Source organism: Sapajus apella, unplaced genomic scaffold (assembly GCF_009761245.1).
Source record: "Sapajus apella isolate SASKATOON/1434 unplaced genomic scaffold, GSC_monkey_1.0 scaffold7, whole genome shotgun sequence".
NCBI lineage: Eukaryota > Metazoa > Chordata > Mammalia > Primates > Cebidae > Sapajus > Sapajus apella.
In genome coordinates, this window is record NW_022436947.1 from 1,318,537 (window position 1) to 1,342,875 (window position 24,339).

General features: G+C 45.1%; 1 protein-coding gene across 6 annotated transcripts in view; it reads left to right on the top strand.

The window, feature by feature from the left end:
• Positions 1-24,339, top strand: part of DENND2A (DENN domain containing 2A) — a 110,685-nt gene that overhangs the window by 21,985 nt on the left and 64,361 nt on the right. For 3 of the 6 annotated variants that reach the window (XM_032275812.1, XM_032275818.1, XM_032275813.1), the window contains exon 2: positions 12,872-14,014. In XM_032275812.1, the coding sequence (XP_032131703.1) occupies positions 13,017-14,014 (998 nt within the window). In that variant the 5' untranslated portion in view covers positions 12,872-13,016. Of the gene's footprint in view, positions 1-9,382; positions 9,485-9,504; positions 9,785-12,871; positions 14,015-24,339 lie in introns of those variants that run through there. The other 3 variants (XM_032275815.1, XM_032275814.1, XM_032275816.1) reach the window with 2 other exon arrangements.

The window sequence follows — 24,339 nt, forward strand, 5'->3', positions numbered from 1 at the left end:
TGAAACCCCGTCTCAACTAAAACTAAAAGGCATGGTGGCACGCACCAGGAGTCCCAGCTACTTGGGAGGCTGAAGCACGAGAATCGCTTGAACCCGGGTGGCAGAGGTTTCAGTGAGCTGAGATGGCACCACCACACTCCAGCCTGGGTGACAGAGAGAGACTCTGTCTCAAAAAAAAAAATTAATTAATTTTTTTTTTTTTAAAGACGGGTTTCATCATGTTGGTCAGGCTGGTCTTGAACTCCCGACCTCAGGTGATCTGCCCGCCTTGGCCTCCAAAGTGCTTGGATTACAGGCGTGAGCCACCGTGCCCAGCCAAGTTAATTAATTAAAAAAAAAAATACTGCCATACTAAGGAGAAGGCAAAATAGTATTTTTCTGAGGCCGACAATGCAAGTGACATGAAAATAAACCCCATGATTCAACTCTAGACAAGCAACTCTGTTACAATGCTTGTGAACTCCCTGGGAAACTTAGAAATGCAAATTCCTACATCCTACTCTGGCAGTCTGCTTCGGTTTGGTCTAGGGTGGATCCAGGACTCCTCACTTTTGATAATTGTCCCTGCTAATTTTTTTTTTTTAATAATGGCTTTATTGGGATATAATTCACATACCATGAAATTCCCTCTCTTAAAGCATACAATTTAGTGGTTTCTAGTATGCTTACTGTGTTGTACAACAATCACCACTCTCTAATTTTAGAACATTTGCATTATTCTGCCCCCCCAAAATCCATACCTCTTAGCAATCACTTCTCACTTCCCCCTCACACAGACTCTGGCAATCACTAATCTTTTTGTCTCTGTGGATTGGCCTATTCTTTTAGTGTGTGTGTGTGATGGAGTCTTGCTCTGTTGCTCAGGCTAGAGTGCAATGGTGCAATCTCAGCTCACTGCAACCTCTGCCTCCCGGGTTCAAGTGATTCTCTCCTGCCTCAGCCTCCCAAATAGCTGGGATTACAGGCATGTGCCACAACACCCAGCTAATTTTTTGTATTTTTAGTAGAGACGGGGTTTCATCATGTTGGTCAGGCTTGTCTTGAACTCCTGACCTCAGGTGATCTACCCGCCTCTGCCTCCCAAAGTGCTGGGATTACAGGTGTGAGCCACCGTGCCCAGCCATCTTACACTGTACAGTTCAGTGGCTTATGGTGTATTCACCATATTGGGCAACTATCTCCGCTATGAAATTTTAGGACATTTTCTATCATTCCAAAAGAAGCTCTCACCTATTCATACCAGTGAGGCAAAATTTCTCTCTCCTCTCTCCGCCCTTGGTAAGCACTAATCTACTGTCCATCTCTGTGAATTTGCCTGTTCTAGACATTTTATATAAATGGAATCATACAATATGTGGCCTTTTGTGTCTGGCTTCTTTCACATAGTAGGTTTCTCTGGTTCACCAATGTTGTAGCATGTAATATTGCTTCATTCCTTACTATGGCTGAATTTCATTGTATAGATAGACCATTTTTTATTTATTTATTTTTAAGACAGGGTTTCACCATGTTGGTCAGGCTGGTCTTGAACTCCCAGCCTCAGGTGATCTGCCCGCCTTGGCCTCCAAAGTGCTTGGATTACAGGCGTGAGCCACCACGCCCAGCCCAGATAGACCACTTTTTAAAATCCATTCATCAATTGACCAACACTTACACATTTCATTTTATATTTATGTATGTATTTGAGACAGGGTCTCGCTCTGTTGTATAGGCTGGAGTGCAGTGGTACAATCAAGGCTCACTGCAGCTTCAACCTCCTGGGCTCAAATGATCCCCCCCGCTCAGCCTCCTTCCTAGCTGGGACTACAGATGTACACCACCACACCTGGCTAATTTTTTTATTTTTTATTTTTTGTAGAGGTGGGTTATTGCTATGTTGCGTAGGCTGGTCTTGAACTGCTGGGCTCAAGCCATCCTCCTACTTCAGCCTCCCAAAGTGCTGAGATTACAGGTATGGGCCACAGTAACCAGCTCATTTTATATTTAAATCACTTCTTGCTTTAAGATTTAAGGAGAGACCGGGCGCAGTGGCTCCCACCTGTAATCCTAGCACTTTGGAGGCCTACGGGGGTGGCGGATCACCTGAGGTCAGGAGTTCGAGACCAGCCTGACCAACATGAAGAAACCCCATCTCTACTAAAAATACAAAATTAGCTGGGCGTCATGGCACATGCCTGTAATCCCAGCTACTTAGGAGGCTGAGGCAGAAGAATCGATTGAACCCAGGAGGTAGAGGTTGTGGTGAGCCCAGATTGCACCATTGAGCTTCAGCCTGGGCAACAAGAGTGAAACTCTGTCTCAAAAAAAAAAAAAATTAAGGAGAATCAGGTTGTTAAATTTTTTTCTCCTGTGGCTTAAGCCTGTCTAGATTTCTTTTTTCTAGCAGTCTCTAAAGCAGTAATATCCAAACTTCTTTTTTTGGGTGACTTTAACAGCAAAGTTTTTGTGGACCATGTATCATCTCCCGTGTTGCCACCATAAAAACCCCACCAGGCCAGGCACAATGGCTCACACCTGTAATCCTAGCACTTTGGGAGGCTGAGGCGGGAGGATCACTTGAGCCCAAGAGTGCAAGACTAGACCTGGGAACATGGTAAGACCCTCATCTCTACAAAAACTAAAAAAGCACTTAGCTGGGCATGGCAGTGCCCTCCTGTAGTCCCAGCTACTTGGGAGGTGGAGGTGGGAGAATCACTTGAGCCCAGGAGTTAGAAGCTGCAGTAAGCCATGATCATACCATGGCACTCCAGCCTGGGTGACTGAGCAATACGCTATCTTACAAAAAAAAAAAAAACTATCAGAGTTAATAGAAAAAATGTTAGTACTGCTGTTGATGAGATCTCAATGGCACTTTTTAAATTGTCTAATATAAACACATAATTAATGCCCAGAATAAGATATGAACAGTGCAGCCAGGCGCGGTAGCTCACACCTGTAATCCCAGCACTCTGGGATGCCGAGGCAGGCAAATCACCTGAGATTGGGAGTTTGAGATCAGCCGGACCAACATGGAGAAACCCCATCTCTACTAAAAATACAAAATTAGCCTGGCATAGTGGCACATGCCTGTAATCCCAGCTACTCAGGAGGCTGAGGCAGGAGAATTGCTTGAACCCGGAACGTGGAGGTTGCGGTGAGCCGAGATCGCACCACTGCACTCCAGCCTGGCCAACAAGAGTGAAACTCCGTCTCAAAAAATAAAAATAAAAAGATATTAACAGTGCTCTGTTATCAAAAGCAGTGGTCTGAGAGGCCAGGCCTCAGACCACTAGGCATTGTCTTGCTTTTAAGGTCTAGCCCTTAAGGTTGTGCTGGCTTCACCAGGCTGGTGTTTCCGGATTGCCTTTGCGGGATTCCCAAAAATGGCAGCAGAAGAAAGAGAGCAGTGGGCAGGCAGGCCGAGCAGGATTCTAAAGGAGCTGCCAGGTCCCCTGAGGGCTACTCTCCCCTCAGGCACAGCCCGCTTCTCCTGGTCCTCCTCCAAATGCCACAGGTCCGCAGCTGCTCCTGAGAGAATTGCCCTTGGGACCTGATCTTGCTTACTTCCTCTTCCTGCTTGTGGGAAAACACTTTATATCTGTTTTAAATTCTTGACCCTTTTTCTGAGAGCTATTTGTTGTGTAATTAATGATTTGACATTTTAGAATTCTAAGCCCCTTTAAAAAACAAAAAATAGTGTGTTCAGAGATGAGGCTGGAAGGAGCTGTAAAATTATGTATGTATAAAATCTAGCAGTGTCAGTCTGGAGCAACTAAGTTTTCTGTGGGCTTTTGAGACTGATCAGAAGGATCTCACTATGAGATCTCTTGATCTCTCTATCTCTCAAAATTAAAGGTAATTCAGAGACGTGATTGGGAGTAAGAGTATCTCTCAGCAACAGCTGGCCAAGAGAGTAAAGCCGCAGTTCCTAACAGGATTAAAAACTCAGGGAGCCCAGCGTGGTGGCTCCTGCCTGTAATCCCAGCAATTTGGGAGGCTGAGGCAGGCGGATCATGAGGTCAGGAGTTAGAGATCAGCCCAGCCAATATGGTGAAACCCCATCTCTACTAAAAATACAGAAAAAAACTAGCCAGGTATAATCTGTAATCCCAGCTACTCAGGAGACTGAGGCAGGAGAATTGCTTGAACCTGGTGGGTAGAGTTTGTGATGAGCTGAGATCACGCCACTGCACTCCAACCTGGGCAACAGAGCAAGACTCTCTCTCAAAAAAAAACTGAGGGAGACTCTCCCACCTGGCTTATTTTCTTAAGACTAGTTAAGCAAGGCTGAGCACAGTTGCTCGTGCCTGTAATCCTAACACTTTAGGAGGCCAAGGTAGGAGGATTGCTTGAGCTCAGGAGTTCAAGACACTATAGCCTAGGTAACATAGTGAAACCCCATCTCTACTAAAAAAAAATTTTTTTAATTAGCCACTCATGGTGGTGCATGCCTGGTGACCCAGCTGCTCGGGAGGCTGAGGCGGGAGGATTGCATAAGCCCAGCAGATTGAAGCTGCAGTGAGCCATCATCATGCCACTGCACTCCAACCTGGGTGACAGGGCGAGACCCTGTCTCAAAAAAAAAAAAAAAAGTAATTGAAAAAGCCCCACAAAGACACTAGTCAAATGCAGTAGTGAGAAGAAGGGAAGAGTAGAATAAGGAGTTGGATGCGTAACTGACTGTGAACAGTCAATTGAGTTAATGCCAGGCCTTCAGACCAGTCCCACCCAGTTTCTTAACTTCTGAACCCTCAGTCGACATCAGCATGATGTCAGTGCCCAAACAAAATTCTTGAGCCAAGAAAAGATTTTGCAGCATTCACTTTAGCAAGAAGAACAACAGGGTTAGATTATGAACTGCGTTGATAAGCATAAATCTGCTAGAGATGTTAGAATTTTAAAAATATTTTTCTTCAGTTTGTAGGACTGAGTTTCTAAAACTTGTGTTCAAGCCTACAAAAAAAAAAAACTATATGAACTCTTGTGTACTCATCAGCTAGCTTCAAAATTTTGTATGATGTTTTTAGTCTAATTAATTTTAAAAAGAGTCAGCTCTGGGCCGGGCGCGGTGGCTCAAGCCTGTAATCCCAGCACTTTGGCAGGCCGAGGCAGGTGGATCAAGAGGTCAAGAGATCGAGACCATCCTGGTCAACATGGTGAAACCCCGTCTCTACTAAAAATACAAAACATTAGCTGGGCATGGTGGCGTGTGCCTGTAATCTCAGCTACTCAGGAGGTTGAGGCAGGAGAATTGCCTGAACCCAGGAGGTGGAGGTTGCAGCGAGGCAAGATCGCGCCATTGCACTCCAGCCTGGGTAACAAGAGCGAAACTCCGTCTCAAAAAAAAAAAAAAAAGAGTCAGCTCTGTTGCCCAGGCTGCAGTGCCGTGGGGCGATCTCAGCTCACCGCAACCTCCATTTTCTGAGTTCAAGCGATCCTCCTGTCTCAGCTGGGCTTACAAGTGCCTGACACCACACCCACCTAATTTTTGTATTTTTACTAGAGACAGGGTTTCAGTTACACCATGTTGGCCAGGCTGGTCTCAAACTCCAGACCTCAAGTGACCCTCCAGCCTTGGCCTCCCAAAGTGCTGGGATTACAGGCAGGAGCCACCACACCCATATAAGCTAATTAAAATTTTTAGTAATAAGCCCATCTGTTTAATGGGAAGTTCTATTTTTATAGAAAGCATTTGAGTGGGAAAATGTGTTATTACATCAACCATTCCATTATCTCTCTTCGAATATAGTCTACTTGAATCACAAGACCAAATTGCCTAAAAAGAAATAAGGAACCTTGGGTTGTATAAAAACTCAAGCTGTCTTGAAGCTCAGTCCTTTGGTTTCTTGGGAGGGAGAGCTGCTCAGGCCAGGACATTAGCATCTGAGGCCTTCCATTTAACGTATTTAAATGCAGATTCCAGAGCAGCCCTCAGACACTTGGTTTTGGTACCTCTTGGTACATCGGAGAGGTGCCCAGGAATCTGCATGTCTGATAGGCTCCCCAAGTTGACTGGAACAGATCCCCCGTTGACCACACTTTGGAAAATAGTTCTGTCTCACAATCCCAGACCTGTAAAGTGATAATGAAGTTAATCATGGTAATTTAAGTCACAGAGCACTCCCAACTAGCAAATTCAGCTGGGTTCGTTACTTTACTTATGATTTTTTTTTTTTTTTTTTTTGAGGCAGGATCTCACTCTGTCACTTGGACTGGAGTGCAGTGGTACAATCTTAGCTCACTGCAACCTCCATCTGCCAGGCTCAAGTTATCCTCCCACCTCAGCCTCTCAAGTAGCTGGGACTGCAGGCGTGCACCAACACACCCGGCTAAATCTTGTATTTTTTGTAGAGACAGTGTTTTGCCATGTTGCCCAGGCTGGTTTTGATCTCCTAAGCTCATGTGATCAGCCCACCCTGGCCTCCGAAAGTGCTGGAATTACAGGCATGAGCTACCATGCCCGGCCAGTTAACAATTGCTAATCACCAGAGACAAAAAGGGAAAGGTCAATTTTCTGTAGCAGTGTTTTGTTTTGTTTTGTTTTGTTTTTTGAGGTGGAGTTTCACTCCTGTTGCCCAGGCTGGAGTACAGTGGCACAATCTTGGCTCACCGCAATCTCTACCTCCCGGGTTCAAGCGATTCTCCTGCCTCAGCCTCCTGAGTAGCTGGGATTATAGGCATGTGCCCCCATGCCTGGATAATTTTGTATTTTTAGTAGAGACAGGGTTTCTCCATGTTGGTTAGGCTGGTCTCGAACTCCTGCCCTCAGGTGATCCACCCGTCTCGGCCTCCCAAAGTGCTGGGATTACAGGCATGACCCACCATGCCCGGCCTTGTAGCAGCATTTTTAATATCTTTGTGACTTCAGAAATGCTGGTGGGCTGATTGCTGAGTGTGCGGGGGGATTCTGTGCCCCCTCAGTGCCAGCCTCTGAAGCCCTGGCACTTGCTTCTCAGTATGTGGCGTCAGCTGTTTCTCTAGAGATGGTGGTTTTCATGCTGGAAGTTATTACTTCCTGCTGGGACGTGAGTTCACTTAAGTACTGTGTTGTTTAAGTGCTTCTTGTGATCTTTGACCTCTAAGTTCATACATGCATCTCTGTGCATTAGACGCAGTGGAGTTTTTTCCTTTTGGAAAAGCTGTGCTTCCTGAGAACTAGAGGAAAACTGTTTTCTTGAGGGCATGGGGGGAGGTACAGGGTGGATTGTGACCCAAGTACAGTCCTGGTGCTCTCAATGATGGCAGAGACTGTGTCTTACACACCTTTGAGTCCCCCAGTGCATCCTGCACATGGTCTGGCCCCTTGTCCTAGTGCCAGTGAAGGGATGCTAGTGTGGAAGAGAGCTGCTAGCTCATAGGGAACAAGGTTGGATTCTTGTGGGTTTGGTCTGCATGGAGGGTGGTGGCGGTGGTGGGGAGGGGCTGTTCTCCCTGACGGCCACCGGGGCCCTCTGCCAGATACCGGACAGAAAGTAGTGTCTGTGGGCCCAGCCAAGTGGAGGGATTCCAGGAGCTTTCAGCTCTGCGGAGCTTTGTGAGAGGGACAATGAGTTCCTTCCTGTCCCTGAAAGGCCTAATAATGGGATGGACAAGCCCTGGGGCCTGGCTTCTTTAAAGAAGTAGGCTTGATTACAACATAGATCTAGCCCCACAATGTGTGCTTCTGAGTTGCTGGGTAGGGGAACAGCTGAGCTCCATGGACAGGCCAGAGCTCCATGCCCCTGTCCACCCACACACACACAGTCGGCAGACCTGTCTGTTCCCTTCCTTGTTCCTTCAGCTCATGGTTCCCCAGCCCTGCTCTTGTTCATTTGTTGCCCATGTGCACTCTCCTTTTCTCTTTCTCCTTCTCCCTGGCCTTCCTCCCTTCCTCTCCTTGTTCCCAAGAGCTATCTTCATGTCTTGAAGTTCTGCCCTTTGATTTCTTGGGAGGGAGAGGATGCCCAGGCCAGGACATCAGGCAGCCATCCTGGGAAATAGGGTAGGAATCTTGGAAACTGGAGGAGTTGGGAGAGGGCTTCCCTGGAACAGTAACATTAATACCCAGTGTCTTGATATGCCTTGAGCTCTAGTCAAGGAGGTAGCTCCTCTCCACTAGGGAGGACCAGCCATCTGGTGTTCATGCCTTACAGAAGAACCGCGTGGCCCATCCTGTTGGCCTTCTCTGATGGGCCTCATCTTGCCAGCACCTCCACCTAAGCAATGTCCGTTTATGCTCGTGTTGGGAGACACTTCTTCCCACAGAGTTCTGAAGGACTTGCTATGAAGTAATAAAGTTTAATCAGTTACATCAGTTCATGTCAGGGCCAGGTACCAGTCTTTAACTGCTATTTCCAAGCTGAGATTGCTGCCTTGGTATCCACACAGGCCTTGCTATTGGTGGGGGGTGGTTTAAGGAACTCAGTGGGATTCCTGCGTTTGCCAAGACCATCTCCTGGTGTTCTTAGACCAGACAGATGACTTTGTGACTGGGTGTTTCTTCCTCCTGGGTTTGGAGCAGCTGGGAGGGGCTCCCATGGGGGGCTCTACGGACAAGGGCAGCGTGGGTTTACACCCAGTGTCAGGGCTTGCGGAAGGGTAGAGTATCCCTGTGAAGACAACTCCACTCTGGTGTGTGGTTTATGGCTTGTGTCAGATAAAGGGGCAGCTACTTTCTTCTTTGGGGACTCCTAGCTTGTCACAGTGGTTCTCAGAGAGCCTGAAAAAGCATTGGTATTTATGTTTTGCTTTCTAAGTTTGTATGCTTTCTTAAAATTGTTGGTGACCTTGGCTAAAAGATATATACATTCTAGGACATCCTTGAAAGAAAAAGAAAAAAGAAAAATAAATAAAAAATAAAGATATATACAAAGAGGACCAGGCGCCGTGGCTCACGCCTGTAATCCCAGCATTTTGGGAGGCTGAGGCGGTCAGATTACTTGAGACCAGGAGTTCGAGACCAGCCTGGCCAACAGGTGAAAACCCATTTCTACTAAAAATACAAAAATTAGCCAGGTGTGGTGGTGCACCCCTGTAAACTCAGCTGCTGGAGAAGCTGAGGCACAAGAATCACTTGAGCCCAGGAGGCGGAGGTTGCAGTGAGCCAAGATCACGCCACTGCATTCCAGCTTGGGAGACAGAGCCAGACTCTGTCTCAAAAAAAACAAACAAATGGACGAAAAATATATATACAAAGAGGCTGGCATGAGTTTTGAATCCGGGTGGACCTCAGGATTGCACCCTTGCCCCACCTGCTGGGCCAGGGATTCTGAATAGCATGTTTTTTCTACCCCCCGCCCCCCACCCCACTCCTGGGTGAAATCTATCAGGAATTAATAGCTTGGGGTGTGAGCCCTAGATTTGCTCCCCTCCAAGGGAGGCCCAGCTGTCATGGCTCACTGGGTGTGCATCTTTGTCCCCGCAGGTGACCTGGAGCTCCCCTCGGTGCTGACATGATGACAGTGTGCAGGCCGGCCAAGGGCAGCCACAGCCAGACTGAAAACCTGAGCTACACACTGGCTGACAAGTAAGAACGCTTCTCCCCTAAGAGTGTAGACGCTGGCCCAGCTCCTTACTCTCCTATGCCTTTCCATCTTCACTGATCCTGCTTCCTTGAGCTAAGGAGCCCTTTTCCAGGTCATTCTAATGAGCTTCCTGCAGACCACCTCCATGCATGGCACTCATTTAAGGCTACAGGCTAAAGGGGTCAAGAGAGACTCTGACTAGTTCCCGGTGTGTGGAAAGGATGATCCCCTGGCGACTTCAGCCCTATCCTCATGGCACATTCCAATCCCGGGATTATTTTTCTAACTACTAGGATGTTCAGGTATTTTAATTATGTTTGAGCCCTAAGTCTTTGCAGCTGTACCTGTCCACAGTCAGTTTTCCCATCTAATATCAGCGTGGTTGTTTCCTTCTCCCCAGATGGAGCCCTTTCTCTGATCCTCTCACATTCCACAAAGCAGTTGGCGGACACTGAGGGGTTCTCAGCTCTGCACCCCAGACCCTTATGGGGCAAGAGAATCCTTATGGCCCTCATGGGGCAGGAGAATCCTGGAAATAGGAACTCTAGAAACTAGCAACCACCCGCCCCCCACCCTGGAGCAGGAACTCTGTCTTTGGGGGCTCATAGAATGGTGGCAGCATCCTTGTCTCTGTTGCTTGAGTTTTGTAAATCCAGCGTGAGCTTTCAGCAAGTCATCCTTTGTTCCATCCGAGTTTTCAGACAGAGCTTCCACGATTACAAAGTCACTCCATGTGTTTAGGCTCTTAGACAACAACTGTGATACTTACAATAACAATGGTTACCATTTATTGATACCAAGATTTATAATGTGTGCCGTACTTTGGGCACATTACATATGTTAACTCATGAATTCATTCATTCATTGAATAAATATTTGTTGACTAGCTGCTATGCACCAGGCATAGCAAACAACGTAAATGTGGCCTCTGACTCATAAAGTTTCAGTCTATAGAAGACAGATGAAAAACTCAGGATTCAAGTCTCAAGTCACTCAATTCCAAAGCCCATGTATTTAGCTACTAGGCAGTAGTGCCTTACAGCACACATAACATTAATAACTGTGTTGTAGATCATCAGTCATCTCCATGCAGGCACTAACCTGGATTGTTGTGTTTTTATTATTTATTTATTTACATATATTTTTTGAGACGCAGTCTCGCTCTGTCACCAGGCTGGAGTGCGTGATCTCAGCTCACTGCAACCTTTACCTCCCGGGTTCAAGCAATTCTGCCTCAGCCTCCCAAGCAACTGGGGCTACAAACGAGTGCCACCACGCCCAGCTAATTTTTTGTATTTTTAGCAGAGATGAGGTTTCACCATATTGGCGAGGCTCATCTTGAACTCCTGACTTTGTGATCCACCTGCCTTGACCTCCCAAAGTGCTGGAATTACAGGCGTGAGCCACCATGCCCAGCCTTGTCGTGTTTTTAATGTGTGTGTCTGTCCTCTCTCTCCATCTTGCCTCTGGTACTGTGACAGCAAGGACTGTCACTCCGCCTTTTGAACCCTCAATGAAATAACAAACTGATTCTGATTCTGACTAAAATCTGAATTCATGCTAATGTCCCCAGTGGCGACGGAACAATTTAAAAATATTTTCTCTTTTGTAAACAAACTGTTATGAATCCTAATTGCTTATTTAAATAAGGAATTCTGCCTTGATAGCCATCTTTAAAATAGGAAAATGTGTTTGCCAAAAAACTGTGTTTGCATTTTCTCCAGTTTCTAATTTATGCTGCGCAACTAACAACAGCGGCATAATTTACGTGCTAATGTCTCCACTGAGGAAGAAGTCTCTACACAAACAACCTTTGCGATTGAAAGCTAACTAGTAATAGGATGCATGAAATTGCTAATTATTCATCCCTCACGGTCAGCCTTAACTGGAGTTTCAGAATTTCCATGCAGTCAGATCTATACATCCAGAAAATTGGCACCGTGAGGTATCAGCTAATGTTGGCACATCTGGAGTCACTGTGCTCAGTCATAACCTTTGCTGGGGGAAGAATGTTTGCATTTGAAAACGCAGATACTCTCATTCTTGTTAGACTAATTTAAAAATGTTTTTCTTTCAAAATAAAAAAAATATATATATATATTTTTTTTTTTTGAGGCGGAGTCTCACTCTGTCGCTGGGCTGGAGTGCAGTGGCATGGTCTCAGCTCACTGCAACCTCTGCCTCTTGCATTCAAGTGATTCTCCTGCCTCAGCCTCCTGAGTAGCTGGGACTACAGCTACTACACCCGGCTAATTTCTGTATTTTTAGTAGAGATGGGGTTTCACCATGTTGGCCAAGATGGTCTCAATCTTTTGACCTCATGATCCACCCACCTCAGCCTCCCAAAGTGCTGGGATTTCAGGCATGAGCCACGGCATCCACCTCCTATTTCATCAAAGAAAAAAAATTTATAACAATGATAGCCACCATTTATTGTATACTCATAAGATACTGGATATTTTATGTGGGCTGGCTCCTTAAATATTTACGGTCACCCTATTAGATGCTTATTATTATTATTATTATTATTATTAGAGATGGAGTCTTGCTCTGTTGCCCAGATTGGAGTGTAGTGGCGTGATCTCTGTTCACTGCAAACTCCGCCTCCCAGGTTCAAGCAATTCTCCTGCCAAAACCTCCTGAGTAGCTGGGACTACAGGTTTGCGCCACCACACCCAGCTAATTTTTGGGTTTTTGTTTTGTTTTTGTTTTTTTTAGTAGAGACCGGGTTTCAGGCCAGTTGCAGTGGCTCATGCCTGTAATCCCAGCACTTTGGGAGGGCGAGGCAGGCAGATCACCTGAGATCGGGAGTTCAAGACAAATAGAGATGGGATTTCACTGCATTGACCAGGCTGGACTCAAACTCCTAAACTCATGATCCATCCGCCTCAGCCTCCCAAAGTGCTGGGATTACAGGCGTGAGCCACCATGCCCGGTCCATATTATTATCTCCATTTTACAGAGATGGAAGCTGAGATTTAGAGGACTTAACTTGCCTAAGGTCATGTGGCAGAATTAGGATTTAAACCCAAGCCTATCAGACTCCAAAACTCAATTGCTCCTTTCATTTCACCATGCTGTCTCTCCAAGAAAAATACAAAATGGATTTGTAATTTTTTTGTAGAGATTCGGGTCTTGTTATGTTGCCCAGGCTGGTTTTGAACTCCTGGCCTAAAGTGATCCTCCCACCTCAACCTCCCAAAGTGCTAGGATTACAGGCATGAGCCACCACACCCTGCTCACAAAGTGATTTTTTTTAAAAATAGGGGTTTCAATGTTTATGGTTCGTAAGATTTGCATATAACATTTATATCTAAGTTCTGGCAAATCTCTATGACCAGCCAAGAACAATAAGAATCACTCACCTGCTGTTTGTCCTTCTTGTGCAGGGTCAAGGTGGAAGGTCCAAGGACTGAGAAAGACCCTCGAAGGCATCCACTTCAGTTCTCCATTCCTTTCCTAGAGACTGATCAGGAGTTGGGCTTCAGAAGGCGCCCCCTGGAAGGTCTTCGCAGCCTCCCGCTAGAGTCAAGAATGGACATGTTCAACTTGGATATGATCATCAGTGACCCAGCTGCAGAAGCCAGCAGGGCTGGGAAGAAGCAGCTCAGAGGCGTTCAGAACCCCTGCCCATCTGCCAGAGCCGGACCCCGGCATAAGCCCCTTAACATAAAGGACAAGATATCAGAATGGGAGGGAAAGAAAGAGGTGCCCACTCCTGCACCCAGCAGGAGAGCAGACAGACAGGAGGATTATCTGCCGTCCTGTCTGGTGGAGAGGAGGAGAAGTAGTGATGGGGTGAGAACTCAGGTCACAGAGACTAAGAATGGAATGAAGCCAGAAACAGAGAGCACAGAGAAGGAGAGAAATAAAGGAGCAGTGAAAGTCGGGGGACAGGACCCAGAGCCTGGGCAAGACCTGCGCCAGCCAGACCGGGAAGTGGATTCTAGCTGGGGCCGAGGCCGAGAGCCAAGACTTGGCAAGCTACGCTTTCAGAATGATCACCTCTCAGTGCTGAAGCAGGTCAAGAAACTCGAGCAGGCTTTGAAGGACGGGTCGGCAGGGCTGGATCCCCAGTTGCCAGGGACCTGTTATTCCCCACACTGCCCACCTGACAAGGCAGAGGCGGGGCCCACCCTTCCTGAGAACCTGGTAGGCGGGAATGGCTCAGAAGTTAGCCAGAGGGTCCACTTCTTGGACCTGGAAGGCAGGGAGCCTGCCCCCGAGGCTGTGGAGGACAGGAAAGGTTCATGCAGAAAGCCCTGGGACCGGAGCCTTGAGAATGTGTACAGGGGCTGGGAGGGCTCCCTCACAAAGCCCTTCATCAACCCCCCGCCAAAACCCCGGAGAACGTTCAAACATGCTGGAGAAGGGGACAAAGAGGGGAAGCCTGGCATTGGCTTCAGGAAAGAGAAAAGAAACCTGCCTCCTCTGCCCTCTCTACCTCCCCCACCTCTGCCCTCCTCTCCCCCACCTTCCTCTGTGAACAGAAGACTGTGGACTGGGAGACAGAAATCCAGTGCAGACCACAGGTAGGTGCTGGTGTGCCCGGGCAGAGCATCACCACCTGACGCTCTTAGTGCTTTATGTCCCATCATAACTGTCTGTTCTCAGCTGAATTATTTGTTTCATTAAACTGATGGATCCTGTAGTCCAGAGGGTTCATAGCTTAAGATACTTTGTTAATTAACCTGGAAACTTGGTAACTGTTGCATGTATTTTGTGTTTGTTCTCAGTCCTCAAAAAAGAAGACTATTTGCTTTTTAAAAATTAGCCTTTATAGGCTGGGTGCAGTGGCTCACACCTGTAATCCCAGCACTTTGGGAGGCCGAGGTGGGCAGATCACGAGGTCAAGAGATAAGATCATCCTGGCCAACATGGTGAAACCCTGTCTCTACTAAACATACAAAAATTAGCTGGACGTGATGGTGTGCACCTGTAGTCCCACCTACTCGGGAGCGTGAGGCAGGAACCCGGGAGGCGGAGGTTGCAGTGAGCTGAGGTCACGCCACTGCATTCCAGGCTGGTGACTGAGCGAGATTGTCTCAAAAAAAAAAAACCTTTTAGATGTAATAAGGACTTGGAATTGGGGACAGTAACCAAGAGTTAAATGAAGGACTCATGTTAACTCTGGCAGTCTACAATCTGCTAGTCCCTGCTAACTACCAGTGCTTGAATTTTTCTTGGTATGGGCTTTAGAAACACATTGCCTGGCATCTACACTGGCCCTATCATTGTCTATCTATGTAACCTTAAACAAGTTATTTAACCTCTTAAAGCCTCAGCCTTCTTCTTTAGATATGTGAATGCTTGCACTGTGAATATTTTATAACATTAAAATAACACATTAAATAATAAAGCATGTTAATGCTTAAAAATAAAAGCTAGGGGTGGTGGTTCACGCCTGTAATCCCAGCACTTTGGAAGGCCAAGGCAGGTGAATCACAAAGTCAGGGGTTCGAGACCAGCCTGACCAACAAGGTGAAAACCCATCTCTACTAAAAATACAAAAAAATTCGCTGGGCATGGTGGCGCACGCCTGTAATGCCAGCTACTCAGGAAGCTGAGGCAGGAGAATCGCTTGAACCCAGAAGGCAGAGGTTGCAGTGAGCTGAGATCGCACCACTGCACTCCATCCTGGGTGACAGAGCGAGACCCCGCCTCAAAAAAAATTTAAAAATAAATAAATAAATAATAAAGCAAAATAAAATCTGGGCTTTGAAAACAATGTTTCTATTTTGCAGCCTAATCTCTAGTCCGTTTCTGTAACATACGAGTTGGTTTGATACCCACTAATCTAAGAAACCAGCTTTAGAACAAAACTCCTCAGAACACTTGTACTTTCTTTCATCACTTCACCTCCTATTTTCTCTTGACCCACCCCGTTGAGCTTTGGGAACCTCCTCCTAAAACTGCCCTGGCCCAAGGCCACCAGTAACCTCCATCTGCTAAATTCAGTTGCCAGCTCTCCATTCTTTTCTTAATTGGCCTCTCTCAGTATTTGAGGAACACCTGTTGACTCACTTCATCTTGAAATACTTTCTTCGTTTGGCTCTGGGTCACCCATGTCCCTGGAAATCCTGCTTCCCTGGGTCCTCTGGGTTCCATCCTTTTCTCCTTCTATCTGTCAGAGCACACCCTGAACCCATCCCCACCTCAGCCCAGGGCCAGACCTGAGACTTTTCTTCTCCATCTATACTCGCTCCCTAAATGATGTCATTCAGGCCCATGGCCTTAAATGTCAAGGTCATGCTTATGATTCCCAAATTTAGGCATTCAGCCCCAACTCCCTCCCCCAGCTTAAGATTTGTGTGGTCATCTCCTGCTTGGATCTCCACTTGGTTGTCTGACCATTTGTACCTAACGTGTCCAAACCTAAATTCTCCTTCCAGGCCACCAGTAACCACCACCTCCTCCTAAAATAATTGTCATCCTACTAAACAGCATCCCCCTTTGTTTAGCTGCTTTAGGCCACAAACCTAAAAAGTCATCTCTGATTCCTCTCGTTTGCACATACCCCTTCCTAACTCAACACCAAGTCCTTTGGTTCTAGTTTCAGAACTTTATCCCAAATCTGCCCACATCTCCTCCACTGCTACCATCTTGATCATCTTGGATTCACCTCCCACCCCCAGAACATTCCTCCCTCAGCAGCCAGAGGAGTCTTCTCAAAATAGAAATTAAATTATAAATTCAGTCTTGTCACTCCGCACTCCACATGGTCTGTCATGTAGGATGATTCTTTTGGCTGTAAATTGCATAATTTCTTTTTTTTTTCCATTTCCCCCTGCCCACAAATTGCATGATTTCTTATGTTCTCTTCAAGGGGAAAAAAAGTTTGCATATTCTAGAATTTATTTGTATATATATGTACATATATATAGTAAGAAATTTATAAGTTTTTCCCAGTTTACAAATAATGCTATGATAAAGAGCATATAGCACTACTAGTCTTGCTACTTACTAGCTGTACGACATTGGACAAGCCACTGAATTTGCGTTGGCCTCATTTTACTTATCGGTAAAGTGTTGATAATTATAGTAACCACTTCACAGAGTTGTAAGATTAAATGAGTTAGTATGTGTAAACATAAACTTACTACAGAGCCTGTTCAATATGTTATATGTGTTAGGTGTTTTTTCTCTGGCTCCATTCTGTTTAGTTAATTAGGCGATTTCTTTTCCAGTATCAAACTTTATTTTAACTTCATAATGTATTATTATTATGATTATTACTTTGAGACAGAGTCTCGCTGTGTCGCCCAGGCTGGAGTGTGGTGGCACGATCTCGGCTCACTGCATCCTCCACCTCCCGTCTCAGCCTCCCGAGTACCTGAGATTACAGATGTGCACCACTGCCCGGCTACTTTTTTGTATTTTTAGTAGGGACAGGTTTTACCATGTTGTCCAGGCTGGTCTCAAACCCTTGACCGAAAGTAATCCACCTACTTCGTCCTCCCAAAATGCTGGGATTATAGGCGTGAGCCCCAATCCCAGTCCGTAATGTATTTTAATATCTAGTAGGGCTTATAGAAATTTCTTAATGTTACTAATAGTCAGTTGATCCTCTTAGACTTCCTGTATATACAATCATGTCATATGCAAAAAAAAAAAAAACCTTTTGTCCCTCTCCTTTTTAGTAATTATAAACCTCTTGTTTATTTACTTATTTTTTTTTCCAAAAAATGTCTTGAGCATTTCTGCCTGTTTTTCTTAATGTTCTATGTATTACTGTCAAATTTCAGATACACAACATATGTGGGGGTTTTTGTAATTAATATGTAATTATTTGGCATGCTATGTATTTGCTATGTTTACTTCTGTCTTTTCTCTTTTTGATGCAATTGTTAATGTAGTCTTTTTTCTCATATGGTCTTTATATGTAAGAAAACTACTTATTGTGTGTGTGTGTGTGTGTGTGTGTGTGTGTGTGTATATATTTTAAGACATCCTAAAGAAATTTCTTACTATTTCTAATAGTCTGTCAGTTGATTCTCCTGGGCTTTCTATGAATATAATCATATTGTCTGCAAAAAATCCTCATTTTACCTTTTTCTTTTTAATTTTTCCTAATTCTCTTACCACATGGCACTGGCCAAGACTCCAGAACAGTGTTAAATCATAGTGCTGAAAGCAGTATGCAGCCTACCTCACCCCTAACTTTAACGGTAATGCGTCTAGGGTTTCACTCGAAGGCACTCTTATTTGAGATGTGTTTATATGCTATCAAGTCATGTCCATTTATATTTATTTTTTTCACTTAGAGATTCGATTTTTGTTAAAGTACTTTTCAGAAACTCCAGATGATCATGTTTCTTCTCCTTTAGTCCATTCATAGTGAATTTATATCTTAATATTAACCCATCCTTAAATTTAGGGTATGAACTCCTATTCGGGCCTGGTTTATTATTCTGTTAATGTATTACTGAATTTTATTTGCTAATATTTTAAGATTTTGTGTCAGTAAATAAATGAGACTGATCTATACTTGGCTTTTATTGCACTATCTTTTTTTTTTTTACAGAATACTTACAGGATGATTGCACTATCTTTACCAGGTTTGGTTATCGGTGTTACGGGAGGTCTGTAGAAGAGCTTAGATGCTTCCTTCTTTATGTTCTGAGAAAGTCTAAATCCATCCAGTAATAAACCCTTTCTCCAACCAGTGCCAGAGCCCGGGTCCCGAGTACTCCCAGACTTCCCTGCTCCTGCCCAGAGCTTCCCACAGCAGCCTTTCCACACCGCTTCTGGCTGTTCCTCCAAGGAGGCCCACACCCCCAGGGGCAGGTTGGTTCTGGGAAACTGGAATCCTTCATCTGTGTCATCACTGGGCAGGCCAGTCAACCTGGGGAACAGTTATTCCCATTATCTTTTCTCTCTTAACTACCATCTGCGCTTTTCAGTCTTTCAGCGTTTTCTTTATAACCAGCTAAAGTTACTTATTTCAGTCCAAAGATGAAATTTTTCTTGGCCAGTTTGAACATGGTTGCATCAGCTATGTTTTAACAATTTTGGCTTTGGGTTTTTCATTTTATTTAAAATAGTACAATGGAGGTGATTAGGGCAAGATGTTCACTTTCTACTCTTAAAAAAATAAAGTCTACTTTTTATTGTGGTCCTATCTCTTAAAAATAAAAAGGACTCTCCCATGAATTTGGCAGACGTACCACCCTCTCTGAGGCAGGAAAGCCAAACCAAGGTTGAAGAAAGAAATGATTAAGGATTTGGAGGTTATGAGAGTTTAGAATTTCATGGCCAGGCTGTGTGTGCCTTAGAGAATGTATTCAGCTTGTTTTCATAGGCCAATTAGTTCACCTCCTTAAGAGCCAAACCAGTGGACTCAGATCCTCGGTTTAAAAAGGCTACTTTTCTTCTCTTCCTATTTCTCTCTCTTCTATTTTTCTTTTCTCCTCTTCTTTTTCCTTCCTTTTCTCTCTCCGTTTCTATTTGCTGTCTTCTCTCTTCTTTCTTCATTTCTTTAAAGCCCCAGGAAATTAAATGCAAGGACGTCTGCCTTCAATCCTAAAACGGAAAATGAGAAACCCTCAAATGTCAGGAAATTCCAAAGATAAGGTTCCTACAGCAACATTCACTTGGTTCTATGTGTTTTATGGCATATATCAAATAACTTTGGCAGGAATGTAACAAGAAAAGTTTATTACTTTTTAAGTGTGAGCAACATCCTGAAACCACGTGTACCTACATACTCAAAATGTCTTAACTGGAATTCAGATTTTTAAAATTTAATTTAGTCATGTGACAGCTTGTAGATCTTTATGAAACCAAATAACTGCATTGACCAAAATTTCAACTTTTCAGCTGATTGTTTTGGCATCATATGGATTTGGCCTTTCGCTGGGGTGTTTGTGTGAGACTTTCAGAACTTCTTGAGGACGTGAAACCACAGCCATTATATGGCTACCAGATCACACTGTGGTGTTACTGATTCCATAATTTCCATCTTCTATGGGACTGATACGATCCCCACAGCTCTGGCTGGGCAGCAACCCTCAGCTCTCACAGGTTTAACAGTTCAAGTTAACTTACCAGCCAAGCTGTGGTCTGTCTCAGTCAGCAAGACATCCCTGAGACAACTCGGAATTACCACGTCTAAAAATGGAATGTTTCAAATCTTCAAAGGAGCACATTGTTTGATTAAGTTGATGTTTACAGCAAAAGCTACTCTGGAAGCTTCTGAGAAACGTGATGTAGTAAAGCCGTTTATTTCAATATTAGTTGCACTGGAAAACAGAGACGGTGTTTGCTCTTCTAAGGTTGCTATTGTCCATTACAAGAGTGATTTTCATGTCAATTCTCATTGAAAGGTGGAAATGGTTGGACATTAGCGACAATGAGGGACAGAAATAGTTTTTCCTTCTGACATTTCGGGTTTGGATCCAGAATAGAGAAAAGCAGAGACCCTGTGAGTGGTCCTAGTATACGGTGGAGGAGCTGCCTGAAAACAGAATGCAAGCTGAGAGCTCACAGACCTCCTCCTGCCTAGCCGCCTGCCCCCAGCACCTGGTGGTAGAAATGCCCTTCCTGGGGTGGGGTGGGCCATGGGGAAGAGCTGCCCCTGGCCACTCCGGATGGACAGGCAGAAAGACTCTGGCAGCTGGAGGATGATGGACGTCAGCGCGTGTCATCCTTGACCTAGCTGGATGATGTTTTTGTTTTGTTTTGTTTCGGTTTGGTTTGGTTTTTTTGTTTTTTGTTTTTGAGATGGAGTCTTGTTCTGTTGCTAGGCTGGAGTGCTGGAGTGTAGTTGCAGTGGCGTGATCTTGGCTCACTACAACCTCTGACTCCCTGATTGAAGCAATTCTCCTGCCTCAGTCTCCCGAGTTGCTGGGATTACAGGCACGCACCACCACGCCCAGCTAATTTTTGTATTTTTAGTAGAGATGGGGTTTCACCATGTTGGACAGGATGGTCTCAATCTCCTGACCTCATGATCCGCCCCCCTAGGCCTCCCAGAGTGCTGGGATTACAGGCATGAGCCACCGCGCCTGGCCCTGGATGATGTTTTAAATGATTGCTAGGTACCAGGCTAGCCAAGCTTTTTTTTTTTTTTTTTTTTTTAAAGACAGGGTCTTGCTCTGTCATCCAGGCTGGAGTGCAGAGTTGCAGTCTTGACTCACTGCAACCTCTGCCTCCTGGGCTAAGCGATTCTCCTGCCTCTGCCTCCCAAGTAGGTGCAACCACAGGCATATGCCACCACACCCAGCTAATTTTTGTATTTTTTGTAGAGGCAGGGTTTTGCTATGTTGCCCAGGCTGGTCTTGAACTCCTGGATTCAAGCCATCTGCCTGCCTCAGCCTTCCAAAGTGCTGAAATTACATGTGTGAGCCACTCTGCCTGGCCTGTAGCCAAACTTTTTTAATCTACAGATGGAAATGATCCTTTGAGTTTTCTTTGCGTGTATCATTTTTGTTTTATATTTTGGGAGGGGAAACATTTTCCATTAAGGAAAGTTGTTGCCAGTGGATTTGACTCCAAGGTACTAGAGTGTCATGGTGAGGGTGGAGGGGATGCAGGGTGATCATTGGCTACTGAGCCTCCACAAAGAGCATGTGGCGCCTCTGCCTTTGGAAGGATATTTTGCTCTCTTGTTAGTTTTGCAGGCAACCTTGGATTTGCTGTTGAGTTGCTGTTAAGAAATGGAGACCAGCGTTGTTTCTGCCTCTCGTTGGTTAGGTTTTCTGAGTTTTTATAGTCTCTTTTTATTAGATTATTAGTTTTATTAGATCTTATTAGATCACATCTCTTTAGCCAGAACAAATGCTTCACTATCTTCTGACTGACAGTACTCCTGTGGCTCTGTGCCTTGCCTCATTTTATTTTCTTCAGCCTTGAAGGCCCCTTCCCACATGCACTGACATCCACTCATGTACCTGGTCCCTGAAGCCTCCCAGCACCTGTTCTGTTGCATCCCCAAGGCATGGGACTTTGATCTCTTCTGCTGTCCTTGCTAGGTTCTCCCTGGTGGGTTAGAGCTTTGTATCAGTCTCTCTGCCCCTCACAATTGTAATTATGGATTTTTACCTACTCTAATTCAATGATGCTAATGAGAATTAGACATTATTCCGCTTACACATAGAGGGACCATATAGTCTTTATCTTTTTGTTGTGTTTATATATGGTATCTGGCAAATGCATCTGTGATTACCAGCCTGACACCAACAAATCCCCTCAGTTAGGATGTATAGATTAAACAAAGCTTTGAAAAGCTCATATGCTATGACCTCAAGGTTGTTAACCTGATCATCTCGTGGTAATCAGAAACTCTGGTTGGCAGCTTTATATTTCTTGATTAAAAACCTAAATAAACGGATTAGATTTTAGGTATTCTTTCAAAGAGGTTCTTGATTAAAAGATTGAGAACTATCCTGTTTTTGGGCTTAGTGAAAAGATTTTGAATTACTGTATGTAACAGTTATTGCCATTTCTTTATTAAATTCAGAAGCTTTTTTACCAAATAAGTAATAATTTTTCAAAAAAAAATGATACTTGGGGAAATGGATTCAAAACAATTTACTAAAAATTAACTCAAGAATACAGCTGCTTTTTTTAAATCCCCGAAGTAGGGATAAATTATAAACAGTAAATGTGGCACTTAAAACCAGCTTTTAAAATATTCATTCACTGGGCCAGCCTCGGTGGCTCACGCCTGTAATCCCAGCACTTTGGGAGGCTGAGGTAGGCAGATTGCTTGAGGTCAGGAGTTCGAGACCAGCCTGTCCAACATGGGGGAACCCCGTCTCTACTAAAACAAAAATTAGCTGGGCATGGTGGCACATGCCTGTAATCCCAGCTACTTGGGAGGCTGAGGCAGGAGAATCGCAGGAACCTGAAAAGTAGAAGTTGCAGTGAGCCAAGATCGCACCACTGCACTCCAGCCTGGGCGCAGAGGGAGACTCCATCTCAAAAAAATAAAACAAAATATTCACTCACTTATTCAACCAATAAATATTTACTGTGCCCCTATTGAGTGTTAGACATAGGAATGTAGTAATGAGCAAGATAAGAGGGAGACTCTGTTCTCACGGAATTTGCAGAATAGTAATAGTTAGAAGGACACAACTGGTTAAGTGATCATAACGGCTGTCAGTGCTGTGAGGAATCCTGGTGCCATGGGAACTTTCAACAGGGGTGTGTAGCATATCATGGAAGCCAGGCAGGATCAAGAGGAAGTGATGCTCAGGCTAATGGGAGGGTGGGGAGTGAGTATTCAGTTTTGGTTTTTGTGTTTTTTTGAGACAGAGTCTTGCCCTGTCACCCAGGCTGTGGTGCAATGTCAAGATCTTGGCTCACTGCAACCTCTGCCTCCTGGGTTCAAGCGACCCTCCTGCCTCCACCTCCTGAGTAGCTGGGATTACAGGCATGCACCACCACACCCATCTAATTTTTTGTATCTTTAATAGAGATGGAGCTTCACCGAGTTGGCCAGGCTGGTCTCGAACTCCTGACCTTGTGATCCACCTGCCTCAGCCTCCCAAAGTGTGGGCCTTACAGGCATGAGCCTGGCCATGGGTATTCAGTTTGAGGGAACAAATAGGTGAAAGCCCTGTGGCAGGAAAGACTGCATCCTGTCAGAGGAACTGCAAGGCAGGAGTGTGGCCCAAGGGGCCAGGAAGGGTCTGGGGTGAGACCAAAAGGTCTTCTGGACCTGTACACAAGGTATGGATTTGGGTTTATTACCTAAGGGCAATGGAAAACAGGAACGTTTTTAAGAAGGGGAGAGAGAGTATCAGATTTGCATGTTTAAGGCTCACACCTATAATCCCATCACTTTGGGAGGTTGAGGAGGGGGGTGGATCACCTGAGGTCAAGAGTTCGAGACCAGCCTGGCCTACATGGTGAAACCCGGTCTCTAGTAAATATACAAAAAATTAGCCAGGCATGGTGGCAGGCGCTTGTAATCCCAGCTACTTGGGAGGCTGAGGCAGGAGAGTTGCTTGAACCCAGGAGACAGAGGTTGCAGTGAGCCAAGATTGGGCCATTGCACTCCAGCCTGGGCAACAAGAGCAAAACTCTGTCCCAGGGAAAGACAAAAAAGATTTTCATGTTTAACAGACCATTCTGGCAGCAGCCTGGAGACTGAGTGGGCACCAGTGGGCAGGTGGGGAGAGGCGACAGGGAGGAACAGCAAGGTCTTGTGGTACCCTGTGGTGTAGCTGCCGTGGGGACTGAGAGAAGTGGGTGGGTTCAAGGGATGCTTTGGAGGTAAAACTTGGGTTAAGTGGTTGGAAGTAGGTGGTAAGAGGGAAGGAGGTCGGGAGTCTGATTTCCAGGTTTAAGACCTAAACCTTTGGATAGCAGCACTGGGCGAGGAGCTGGTTCTCCTCAGTGAGAGGCAATAGGATGACAAGTTCAGTTTTGAGATCCTTGTGCATTGTCCAAATGGGAGGAACTCTCAGCTAGCCTTTCATTTATAAAAATTTGGAGAAGTCGTGAAGAACATTCAAAACACGACTCAAAATCACAGTGTTTGGCATTGGCTGTTGAAATTTGGCTATTACATAGGTTACCTGCCCCTCAGCAAAGTTCTTTGGAAAAACCAGCTCATTCTAACATCTCTGAAACTCAGAAGTACCAAATATCAAACGATCGTGGAGGGCCTGGAAAGTAAACTCAGGCTGAGTGGAGGTTACAGCCCTTCCCAGGCTGTGGGCTCCCCAAAGGCAGGATCTTCTCCCTTTGCGTCGCCCACTTTAAGCACAATGTTTACTTATTAAACATGCAGGCGGGATGTGGAATGAATGTTGACAATGTTTAAATTAGAGAGAAGCCTATTTTGATGTGGTTATCATTCATGAACTTTTCACAGTTTCCTTTTTCTCAAAGTTAATGTGTAAAT